This window comes from Musa acuminata, chromosome BXJ2-7 (assembly GCF_036884655.1).
Source record: "Musa acuminata AAA Group cultivar baxijiao chromosome BXJ2-7, Cavendish_Baxijiao_AAA, whole genome shotgun sequence".
NCBI lineage: Eukaryota > Viridiplantae > Streptophyta > Magnoliopsida > Zingiberales > Musaceae > Musa > Musa acuminata.
Window position 1 is genome coordinate 1,761,493 of NC_088344.1, and position 12,510 is coordinate 1,774,002.

The 12,510-nt window shown below is 41.0% G+C and overlaps 1 protein-coding gene across 1 annotated transcript; it reads left to right on the forward strand.

Moving 5' to 3' along the window:
* The first annotated feature begins 960 nt into the window (after positions 1 to 960).
* LOC135616559 (alpha-mannosidase 2-like) lies at positions 961 to 12,200 on the forward strand. The gene is made up of 4 exons (XM_065115868.1): positions 961 to 1,620; positions 1,821 to 1,970; positions 5,035 to 5,067; positions 8,990 to 12,200. The coding sequence occupies exons 1-4, from the start codon at positions 1,024 to 1,026 to the stop codon at positions 11,726 to 11,728; spliced, it is 3,519 nt and encodes a 1,172-aa protein (XP_064971940.1). The 5' UTR covers positions 961 to 1,023; the 3' UTR covers positions 11,729 to 12,200.
* The last annotated feature ends 310 nt before the right edge of the window (positions 12,201 to 12,510 follow it).

A 12,510-nucleotide genomic window follows, 5' to 3' on the forward strand; every position in this document is an offset into this window, starting at 1 on the left:
GGGTTGATATCGGGAGTCTTCGGTCGGCTAAGCTGGAGGCCGAGGTCGATCGAGCCCTCGTGACAGAGGGTTGATCAGTGTTTCTCGGTTCGGGCGCCGTCTATACTAAGTCGCATCTCTCCGTCTTCAGGGTGGTCGGTAGCTTGTCCTCGTACACTAGATGACGATTCTTGAGTTGAGATGCTCGCGACTCGAGGGTGGTCGTTTGCCTGCAAAAATGGCTTTCGTCAGGTGATTCCCGACTTTGGCCCCTCCAACGAGCAAGTCAGTTGTGGGTTAAATGGTTTTTTTCGCTTCTTCCCTAGTCGGATGTCGGTCAGGATCTTTATACTATTGTACGAGGGTCGATCGCACGCAGGCTTGACGTGGCGGTTGATCCTCGAGGGATGAGACGGTACTGTGCGGTTGTCGTCCCGGGACGCGACGCCAGACGACATCGTCTTGAGCTTCCAGAATGGGACATGCCAAATAGCACCTCGATATGGATTCTGACTTGGCATGTGGGGGTATTTCCCTTGCTGATTCAACTGTAGCACGGTGTGGCATCGATTGTGACGTGTGTTGGCAAGTAACTTTTTAAACTTAACATTATATATATATATATATATATATATATATATATATATATATATATATATATATATATATATGTTAATGCTGTAGACAATCAGCCTTCTCTCAGGAAATTTCATGTCCCTAAATAACTCAATCGAAGCTAATTAAATTGACATATCGTTACCAGTTGATGCTGCCATATGTGAGTATAAATGTCCGAGTACCTGTTTCCACTGGTTGATCGTCATCCATTTCGGGTACGTACGTGTTCATTGGGTGACTAGGAGAACAATGGGGGACCCACAGCTAAGAAGGTAGATCTCTCGATTCGATTGGCGGGTGGGCGCCAGGAGAAGTGCTGTTCGCATTCGCTTTTACTTCAAGAGCATTCCCAGATCGGCGTGAGCCGATAAATCGTAGACCAGTAAAGGCCGTAAAAGAAGGGCCATCGCTTCCTGAAACCCCAGTATGGATTTCTTCTCCGGTGGTCGGCGCGTCGGGAGCGGGGGCGGCGGCGGCCTCCTCCCGTCCACCACCGCCACAGCCAAGGTGAAGCCAGCGCGCAAATCCTCCTCCGCGTCCTCGCGCCGCCGGGGCCGACTCCGCGACGTGCTCTCCCCGACTTCCACCTTCTTCTTGATCGGCCTCTCCATCTCCTTCCTCTTCTTCGTTGCCGTCGTCGTCCTCTACGGTGTCCCCAACCCCCTTTCCTCTTCCCACTCTAAGCACCGCATCGCCCGCCGCCGGCCCCTCCCCTCCGGCGGTGCCTCCTCGGATGGAGGTGGCGGCGGGATGGCAGGTGGCGAGATGGTCGCGGCGGCGGCCGTTGTGGATATCACCACCAAGGATCTGTATGACCGGATCGAGTTCTTGGACGTGGACGGCGGCGCGTGGAAGCAGGGATGGAAAGTGACCTTTGCGGGAAATGAGTGGGACGACGAGAAACTTAAGGTCTTTGTGGTTCCCCATTCTCACAATGATCCCGGATGGAGGCTCACGGTTGAGGAGTACTACCAAAAGCAATCGCGGTATATTTTGGACACGATCGTTGAGTCTCTCTCGAAGGTTGGGGCATTTTTAATGCGTTCTCGACATGTCCATTTTGTTTTCCTAATTACTGCAAGCACTTTCAACTAAGTTATAATTTGGAGATCCAGCCTTGCATCTTCTCTTGTTTGTTGGACCGAATGTAGATTTATCGTATTCTGCGATCAATATCATTTTCTTTGATGCACTTTTGGGGGATCTAAAAACTTCTGTTGCAGGATTCACGTCGTAAATTTATTTGGGAGGAGATGTCATACTTGGAGAGATGGTGGAGGGAGGCCTCCAGTGAAAAAAAGGAAAGCTTCATCAACTTAGTTAAAAATGGGCAGCTAGAGATTGTGGGAGGGGGTTGGGTGATGAATGATGAGGTAAGTCAACTATCTACATAGTTCCTTCGTTGCTGATTTTCAATGAGAAAGGTGCAAGGTGAAACATTTAACTGTCAGTGAGTTGAAATTAGAGTTTGTTCTTTTGCTAGAATATTAATTTATAAAATTAAGAGTTTCTGAAAATTGCAAGGGATTTGGTTGTTTTTTTTCAACTTGCCTAAAACATATGTAAATTATTATATTCCAAAAACCATACTATGGACACTCGCATGGTAACCGTATAATAGGTTATCGATTCAATTATATCTGGTGCGAAAATTGCAAGGAATTTGGTTTTATTTCAATTTTCCTAAAGAATGTGTAAATAAATATATTCCACAAACCATACTTTGGACATCTGATGCATAATAACCTTATAATAGATTATCTATTCAATCGTATATGGTATAAATGTCATTTTGTTTTGTTTTTATTTCTTTTTAAAGTGTTATGGTGACTGAAATAAATTACAGAAGATATGCACTAAATTTGACCCTATGACATGATACTCCTTGTTGGTGTTAGCAGCGAGGCTTCAGTAGGACAACTTTTTCTTCCAGATATTATTTGTTTTCATAAATTTCACAATTGTCTTTAGGTCCCAAAAGTTTTGAGCATCATAAAGTTCTTATTTTTCTCTATTGTTGGTAATTTGACTTGCTTTTATTTCTTGTGGACCATTTGACTTTATTGAAGAAATATTAGTGCTGATGGAACAAGGTGTTTCCATATTGTTAATTGATGTATATAGAAAAAATACTCAAATTATTTGCAATTTTCTCTATCAATTTCTTGCTGAAGATGTATATTATTCTGTTTTATGTCCTTTCTTACTGCTGTTCGCACCAGTGTTGTCCAAAGGTGCTCAGGCACCGGGCTGAGGTGCGGCAACAGCCTGAGCACCTGAAACTACTCCAAGCGAGGCATCTTTGTTTGGCCAGTACCTAAGCGAGCTCCTTAGCTTAGCCTGAGACCAAGCGCTTGGGCATCCCAAGTGCTTATGTAGGTTAGCCTAGGTGCAGTTTCTAGCCAGGCTCATCAAGGATTGCACCACTCTGTTAACCCATGCCCGAGACCAACACTAGTACTAAGCCTGCACCACATGTGACCTGAGCTTGGATATCATGCGCAACATGAGCCCTAACCATGCCCTAAGCCTTGATTTCTTTGTCACCTCTCCTTTGTCCTCTCCGCTGTCTGACTTCTTTGTAGACAAGCACCTGATCCGTGATAACCTGCTCTCCACAACTGAGTGTGATCCTCCAATTTGAGCGACCCAAGCGCCTGGGCATCCCAAGTGCTTATGTAGGTTAGCCTAGGTGCAGTTTCTAGCCAGGCTCGTCAAGGATTGCACCACTCTGTTAACCCATGCCCGAGACCAACACTAGTACTAAGCCTGCACCACATGTGACCTGAGCTTGGATATCATGCGCAACATGAGCCCTAACCATGCCCTAAGCCTTGATTTCTTTGTCCCCCCTCCTTTGTCCTCTCCGCTGTCTGACTTCTTTGTAGACAAGCACCTAATCCATGATAACCTGCTCTCCACAACTGAGTGTGATCCTCCAATTTGAGCGACCCAAGCCAGCTACCACTCCATGTCACCTAGAAAAGAATTGATTGCTGTCAAAGACAGCTTAAGTTATATTATTTTTCTTTTCCTTTTTTTGGGTCTTTTGCATCTCTTTTGTGCTCGTTGTTAAGAACACATCAGTAGCGAATTAAAATCTTAATTGATTGTATTTGTATCTTTTCTACCAATGTGTCCTTGATACACAACAATATTTCTATGTCAACATGTAATGAACAGTCACATGAGGCATTCATGCATCTACCATGAACAAGCAACCAAACTTGTTAAAAGCAATCTAATGGCTGATACTTCTCACAAATCTTTCCTAAATATTCTTGAATATGCTAGTTCATTACTCGATGCATGAGCAGTGATTTAAAAAGCACTAGACACCAAAAGGCGCCAAGGTCCAAAAACGCCCGAGGCGCTCGCCCGAGCGAAACGAGGCGCTAAAATATAAAAATATATAATATAATTAATAAATATAATTATTTAAAATTTTAAATAAAAATATGCTATTAAATTAAGAAAATTAATCATTTCAAATAAACTTAATATTAACAGTATAAGCCTGCTGACTGAGAAAAGAGGAAGCAGCAACGGCGAGCGACGACAGCAGCGAGCGGCGACAGCGGCAGCGGCGAGCAACGGTAGCAGCAGTGGCGAGCAGCGGGAGGCGCGAGCGGCGACAGCGACGAGCAGCGGGAGGCGCGAGCGGCGACAGAGGTAGCGTTTGCGAGCAGCGACAGCGGCGAGCAGCGGGAGCGGGAGCAGGAGCGGCGAGCAGCGGGAGGCGCGAGTGGCGACAGAGGTAGCGCTTGTGAGCAGCGACAGCGGCGAGCAGCGGGAGGCACGAGCGGCGATAGAGGCAGTGTTTGCGAGCAGCGACAGCGGCGAGCAGCGAGATCGGGATCGGGAGCGGCAGCGGCGAGGGTTAGGGTTGGGTTCTCACTTATATCGATTTTAGTTGGTTCGATTGAACCAACTAACCATTAGAGACCGAACCAGACCTAAAATCCTGGTTCGGTCGCCTTGGTTAACCCAGGCGCTCGCCCGAAGCGCCCAGGCGGCGCCTGTTTGAAGCGCGCCGCCTGGGAGATTAGCGAGGCGCTCGGGCCTCGCCTTGCCTCGCCCGAAATCCTTTTTAAATCACTGTGCATGAGTAATTTTAATATAAGTATTTTCTTATATTTTTGGCTTTCCTTTTTTCCTTTCTGTCTTTCCATTTAATGTTCTTAAGGTCTTCATTATACTATCCTCATTGGTCATCTTTACTGGAGAAAATACTCGCTTGGGTGCATATGTTGTTTTTGAAATTCAGTTTGTTACTGCATTTGGGTTTTCTGTTTTGAGATGTTCTTTTCTAGATTATAGTTCATGGTCTATAATTTTACCTAGTATGATATCAATATGAATTATTATAATCATTACTAGTTTTATTTTAGAATTAATATTTTATAAAGCTCATCTTTTTCCTTTTTTCTTTTGCAGGCAAATTCTCATTATTTTGCTATCATAGAGCAGGTATCTTTCTTAATCCTTTTAGGTTTATCTTTATTTATATTCTCATTTCTTAGAACTTTTCCTCATAAAAGGGTTCGATGGTTGCTGTATGTCTTTATGTGCTCTCTTTTGCTGCTAAGTCAACTTGGTCTTCTAGTCCAGCAGCAAGAAGTCAATAGTCGATTGAGTATTTGTCCATATCTCAAACATTTGTCTTAACATAATTCAAGTTCTAATTCTTTTTTATAATACTGACTGACTGAGATCATATTATAACATGATTCACATTAGCTCTATGAACAAGCTAAACTGTTACACTATTTGTATGCTACTTGGGCTTTATTTCTGGATGTTCTCTCAAATCTATAAAAAGTGAAAACCATTTGCATTTACAATCTTGTCCCATAAATGTTGGCTAAGTACCCATGCAGAAAAGGTCTCTACTTGAATGGAAACTATTGTGTAGGAGATAGTGTGCAGTCTTGACATGCAGTCTTGTCCTCCTTCCATCCATGGAGAACTCACGTTCCTCTTCTTTAACATGTGGTCTTCTTTAACATGGAAACTATTGTGTAGGAGATAGTGTGCAGTGTTGACATGTAGTCTTGTCCTCCTTCCATCCATGGAGAACTCACTTTCCTCTTCTTTAACATGTGGTCTTCTTTAACATGGAAACTATTGTGTAGGAGATAGTGTGCAGTCTTGACATGTAGTCTTGTCTCTCTCTATTTATACACTTGCCTTCAATTGTGTGCAAACCAGTACTATTACCAAAGTCATGTAATTAAATGCCTCCTATTGAGCATTTTTTTTGGAAAGGATGCCTCCTAGGGAGAATAAAGAGAAGACAAGGAGAATAAGAGAAGAGAGACTAGGAACTTGGGAACAGTATCGACCTAGGATTAAGATCTTAGTTTGGTACTGATATTGATTATCAAACTGGTTGGTACAGTATCAATTTATGCACCTGTATCATGTATCGGTATGCATTGACACCAATCTATATGGGTCAGTCTAGTCAGGTTAGGTCGGACTGATCTGAACCTATTAATTTTAATATAAGTATTTTCTTATATTTTTGGCTCAATAATGAATCAATTTATACACAAAGTGTACATTTATTAAAACCTTGTAGATGTATTAAAGATGACAAATCATGTCTTACAAAGTAAAAATATTTTTTATTTAATTTAATATAATAAATTGTTAATGTTCTACTCATGATTCAATTGGAGGCAGTTTCAGATCAGTGATTCAATTATCGATTAAGAATAAAATTTTGAAGAATCCATGCATGATAATATTCTCACAACATTTTGTATTAATATACTATGTGCCATTGATGTAGTAATAATCTTGGCCTCATCATTATTAATACAACTAGGGCATTAGGTTGAGTAGGGCTGTGGTAAGTATGGTCACATTGTGCAACTCTTGGTGGCACAACCTTAGATGCATTTTAAATCGAAATATATAAACTTCACTAAGCATCTATACGATGTGGTGTGTATTAATGAAAACATGGGCCAATTTTGCTTGTGAACATTGGGTGACCTGCTTTGTGGTAGGATTCACTCTATAATTATCTTCAAATAGAAGTGGTCATTGCAAAGAACTAGCAAATTAATCATTGGTGGTGAAGTTGTACTACTACTAGTATACAGGGTTCAGGTAGTAAATTACATCAAGTCGACATATTGATTGATCATTATTAAATTGTGCATATTATAATTAAATAAAATTCATAAAGAATTGAAACTGTATTTTCCTTTTATCAATCATCTGAAGATTCCTAGACATCTGGGTGTCCCATTCAGATCTCTCAGGGACAGAGAATACCTTTTTGATTTCCTCACTGGTAGTGTATAATATGATATATAGTTCCGATGCGATCTTTTTTTCCATGTCAACCTAGTGTAGGTTTATATACAGTGACTCTACGTTGACAATGACCTTACTGCGTCCCATAATCTAGAGGACGATATGTGGTTTTCTCATCTATGAACTAGTAAAATAAGAGCTAGCTCAGACAATCATTGTAAGAATAGTCTTGGATCCAGTCATTCTCTATCTGGTCGAACACATTCAGTGACCCCTAGTCAGTTTTTATTGTGTCTTTGCATCAACTCATGTACCTAGTGATGATTATTGCCATTATCTTTACTAATGGTATGTTGCAAATGGCCACCATGAAGTCTATATAATGATCTATACATGGTGCTCTAAAAAGATGTGTTCATGGCCCATCACTTGTTTGTTGACTTTTCGAATTTGCACTATTATTAGTCACCACGTCTTGCACATTGAAGATGAAATCTCACTATTGAGACTTAAAATGTGACCTCACACTACTCTCACATATTATGGATATTATGTGATAATATGTGATTCTCTAAATCCAAGCTAGTTGAGAAAATTGAAGTAAAATGGAGCTATTTGAATGAGAAATTAAAGAACTTTATTTAAGTGAGGAGAGAAAACTATGGCTTTAAAAGACAAAGGAGGGGGGGGGGGGGGGGTGTGGGGGAGGGGGAGAGAGAGAGAGAAGGGTGAATTGGGTCAACCAAAGGGTGGGAGAGATAATGTCATTGGGTCAGTAGGTCTACCACCTGGTATTATGTGAGCATTGGCTAGTCCTGAGTATATTAGGTTACCACCTGATACAATAAGCTTACCAGACGATATGCTCATTATCACATCGAGTTCGACAAAATAGCTCGGTCCATGTATTGGTCACCATCAAGCGAGTAAATACCAATTGTACCCATCAAGTTGCCATACCTCGAAGGGCTTACAAGACCCTTTATTTACATCTTGATGGTCCAAATGCAGTGTCCAGGAACAATATGGAGCCAATCCTCTTATCACCCCTTAACTGAACCTCTTACTATCTTGGATGATGGGTTTTGGAGTAGCAAGTTAACCCCTAAGCTTGACTAGTCCCTACTAAAGCTGCCACTTGTAGTCTGAGAGTTCAAGACTCCTTTTTAGTCTCGACCCTTTCCTATCTTGACAGAGTCAACTTGGAAAACTCATGTTGGAAAGTTCTCCAACTATTAGCCAACCCTATTGCCACATTGAACATGGTCTTATCGTTGTTAGAGGAGTGTAGCTCATTGATATAGGACACAAGTCTCTATGTCGTGGGGGCACTGGTTAGAGGGTTAGAGTCTCAATGTAGGACAAGTTCATGACAAGAAGAGAGTTTCTTATTTGGTGAGAATATAGGAAGGAAAAGAGAGATGAAGTTGACAATAATACTCGAAAATATGGTTAAAAAATTTATAACTAAATAGTGACCTCGAATCAAGGAAAAAACTCCCAAGAACAAATGCCTCACACCTCCACACGTCTTGCACATTGAAGATGAAATCTCACTATCGAGACTTAAAATGTGACCTCACACTACTCTCACATATTATGGATATTATGTGATAATATATTTTCATTCATCGATTCATATCTTAAATTGAATCAATTTTCATTTTTTATAGACCTCCAAATACAAGAAAAAAAGTTATGCCATTATCCTTCTAAATTATTCAAATGAGAAATAAATGAAAATGATCTCGCATCAAATACTTTTAGTAATAATTTAATGCTGATAAGGTTCACATGTTTTTAATTAAAATAGCCTTCTTCGTACTTCTGTGCATCCTATTTTTCTATATTCCCCATTGAAGCTGTGGTTCAATATTATGCTATTTCTTTGGTAGCATACACGTTGTACTCACTCTTTACTATATGATGCCCATATGTATATTTTTTCTTTTATCAGTTACAATTTTGATGATTCATATATGTGGTGGGTCTTCTTTAGATCCATTCTGCTACCTATTAATATTAATTCCATACTTTGTAATCTAGCTGACATTTATTTTTAAATGTTCTCTCTAAAAGTACAACAATTACTGGAAATTAACCTATAAGATACTGGATTCAGATTACAGAAGGAAACATGTGGCTAAATGATACCATTGGAGTTATTCCGAAAAATTCTTGGGCTATAGATCCATTTGGTTATTCAGCCACAATGTCTTATCTGCTTCGGCGTATGGGTTTTCGTAATATGCTAATACAGAGGACTCACTATGAGCTGAAAAAAGAACTAGCTTTGAATAAAAATCTAGAATACATATGGAGACAGAGCTGGGATATGGAGGAAACAACTGATATATTTGTTCACATGATGCCATTCTATTCTTATGATATTCCACATACTTGTGGACCTGAGCCAGCTATTTGTTGTCAGTTTGACTTTGCTCGGATGCGTGGATTTAGTTATGAGGCATGCCCCTGGAAGTTTGATCCAGTTGAAACAAATTCTAACAATGTTCAGGAGAGAGCCATGACACTTTTGGATCAATACAGGAAAAAGTCTACTTTATACCGAACAAACACCCTTCTTGTTCCATTGGGTGATGATTTTCGTTATATTAGCATGGATGAAGCGGAAGTCCAGTTTCGGAACTATCAAATGATTTTTGATTATATAAATTCTAATCCCAGCTTGAATGCTGAAGTCAAGTTTGGTACTCTTGAGGATTACTTTGGCACTCTTCGTGAGGAAGCAGAAAGAAGAAACTTTTCCCGGCCCGGTGAGGTGGGATCTGCTGAACTGGAGGGTTTCCCATCTCTTTCAGGTGATTTCTTTACTTATGCTGATAGAAACCTAGACTATTGGAGTGGCTACTATGTTTCGAGGCCATTCTTTAAAGCATTTGATCGGGTTCTGGAACAGACACTTCGTGCATCAGAAATACTAGCTGCATTAGTTTTGGGATACTGTCAGAAGCTTCAGTGTGCTAAACTACCTATCAGTTTCTCCCACAAGTTGACCGCTGCAAGACGGAACTTAGCTCTTTTTCAGCATCATGATGGAGTAACTGGTACTGCCAAGGACCATGTTGTAAGAGACTACGGCACTAGAATGCGTACTTCCCTGCAGGACTTGCAGATTTTTATGGCTAGGGCTGTGGAAGTTCTTCTAGGTGATTTTCATGACAAGGCAGATCCTACCTTGCTGTCCCATTTTGAACCAGAGCAGAGTAGGTCTAGGTATGATGCCCAGCCAGTGCACAAAGTTCTTGATGTTACCGATGGGGAACCCCAGTCTGTGGTATTTTTTAATCCATTGGAGCAAACAAGGGATGAAGTCGTAATGGTAATAGTATCAAAGCCTGATGTGTCCGTTTGGCACTCAAATGGATCATGTGTGAAGAGCCAAGTATCTCCCAATTGGAAGCATGATACAACAGAAGATGATACCAAGCTGCATCGCCTTTATTGGCGAGCTTCTGTTCCTGCAATGGGGTTGGAAACCTACTTTGTAGCTCGTGGATCTCCGTCGTGTGAAAAAGCCGCACCTGCCAAAGTGAGAGTATTCTCTGATACCCCATTTTCTTGTCCTCCTCCTTATGTATGTTCAAAAATTGAAACTGATACAGTACAGATTCATAACCTTCTCTACACACTCACATTCGATGTAAAGAGAGGTCTGCTGCAGAAGATAAGCCATAAAGATGGCAAACAAACCTATGTCGGTGAAGACATAGGATTGTACAGTAGTGTTGGAAGTGGTGCTTACTTGTTCAAACCTATTGGAGAGGCTAAACCTATTATTGAGGAAGGTGGCCAATTTATTATTTCTGAAGGTTCATTGGTCCAGGAATCTTTTTCTATTCCAAAGACCATGTGGAAGAATACGCCTATTTCTCATATAACACGGATCTACAGTGCACAGAACACTGTACAGCAGTTAATTGTTGAGAAGGAATACCATGTTGAGCTTCTCGGTGATGAATTCAATGACAGGGAACTAATTGTGAGATTCAAGACAGACATTGACAATAAGAGGGTCTTCTATTCTGATCTTAACGGATTTCAGATGAGCCGAAGACAAACATATGACAAGATCCCACCACAAGGAAATTACTATCCCATGCCATCACTTGCTTTTATGCAGGATCCATCAGGTCACCGGTTCTCAGTACATTCTAAACAGTCACTAGGGGCAGCTAGCTTGAGAGATGGTTGGTTAGAAATTATGTTGGATCGCCGATTGGTTTATGATGATGGACGTGGTCTAGGTCAAGGGGTGATGGATAACCTTCCTAATAATGTCCTCTTCCACATCCTCACAGAGTCTAATATCTCTGCTTTGCCTTCAAATCATATGCTGTTGACTCTCCAACCATCACTTCTTTCCCATCGTGTGGGTGCCCACCTGGACTATCCAATGTGTGCATTCGTTAGCAAGACTAGACCGCGACAAAAATCCCTCAAGCTCCATCGACGTTCGTTTGCTCCGTTATCCTCTTCATTACCATGTGACTTACATGTAGTGAACTTTAAAGTTCCACAGCCTCTAAAGTTTACACAGGTACACCCTCTGGCCTCTAGATTTGTTATTCTTTTGCAGAGGAAGGGCTGGGATGGTTCATTCTGCAAACGGGGTGGACTGCATTGTTCAACCATTGCGGACGAGCCTGTGAATTTGTTCTACATGTTCAAGGACCTCACTGTTTCCAATGTGAAAGCAACTTCCTTGAATCTATTACATGATGACACTGAAATGCTGGGTTACAACGAGCAGTTGGGAGAAGTAGCTCAAGAGGGAAATGTGCTAATATCCCCAATGGAAATACAGGCTTACAAGTTAGACCTTCAGTCTCAAACATAGGCTCTGTAAGGTGCGGTTTAAGTGCCTTCATCTGTTACAGTGGTTGGTTTATTGTGCCTCCAAAACTTGCTAGCTTTCAAGACTTGGGACATTTGCCAATCATTCATCACTCTCTTTCATGGAGATTGGATCAAAGCCTGAACACACTATTTCTGTAAACCTGCTAATGAAGATAGGAGGACATACATGCTGTTGCTGTAAAGAGTTTTTTGATATTTTGCTAGAGACAGAAAATAAGATGCAGAGAAGAAAGTGATTCATGGATATCTGAAGCATGTCGCTTTATTGTGACTCTAATTTCAGGAGCTTGAAGATATCTCAGAATTGCTTATGTATTTTAGAAAAATTAGATACAATATTGTGTTTGAATTTATTTAAGACTGCTAAAAGAGAACAGCTTCCCGATCAAGAGAGGCAATACATGATATAATCCCATAATGAATTTGCAGATTGCATCGGAGTTGCATTATTATGTTCTCTAACTAGTTACCATGAGATGGTAAATTGCTTCCAACTGTGAAACTGATGAACTTTATGCCACAGAACAGTGACGCTTTACTTGTTTCTTATTGTCGTTCTCCCATTCTTTTGATAACCATGGTGGTTGATTGATGGTGCCTCCTATCATTTTCCACCTAAAGTTGGCAGCCTAGTTTATCAAACTATTTCGTACTACTTGCACACTATAATGAATTCCGTTGAATCTAACACTATAATGTTAGATGAGACATATCAACTGAGGAGTGGATCAAAATCATTTGTGATTGGGCCTCCGATCACAA

Bases quoted from the DNA above. Each gene is read 5' to 3' on its own strand.
- LOC135616559 (XM_065115868.1), top strand. From the start codon at position 1,024: ATGGATTTCTTCTCCGGTGGTCGGCGCGTCGGGAGCGGGGGCGGCGGC. The intron at 1,971-5,034 runs GTAAGTCAACTA...TTTCTTTTGCAG, and splicing joins GTTGGGTGATGAATGATGAG to GCAAATTCTCATTATTTTGC. The intron at 5,068-8,989 runs GTATCTTTCTTA...TACTGGATTCAG, and splicing joins ATTTTGCTATCATAGAGCAG to ATTACAGAAGGAAACATGTG.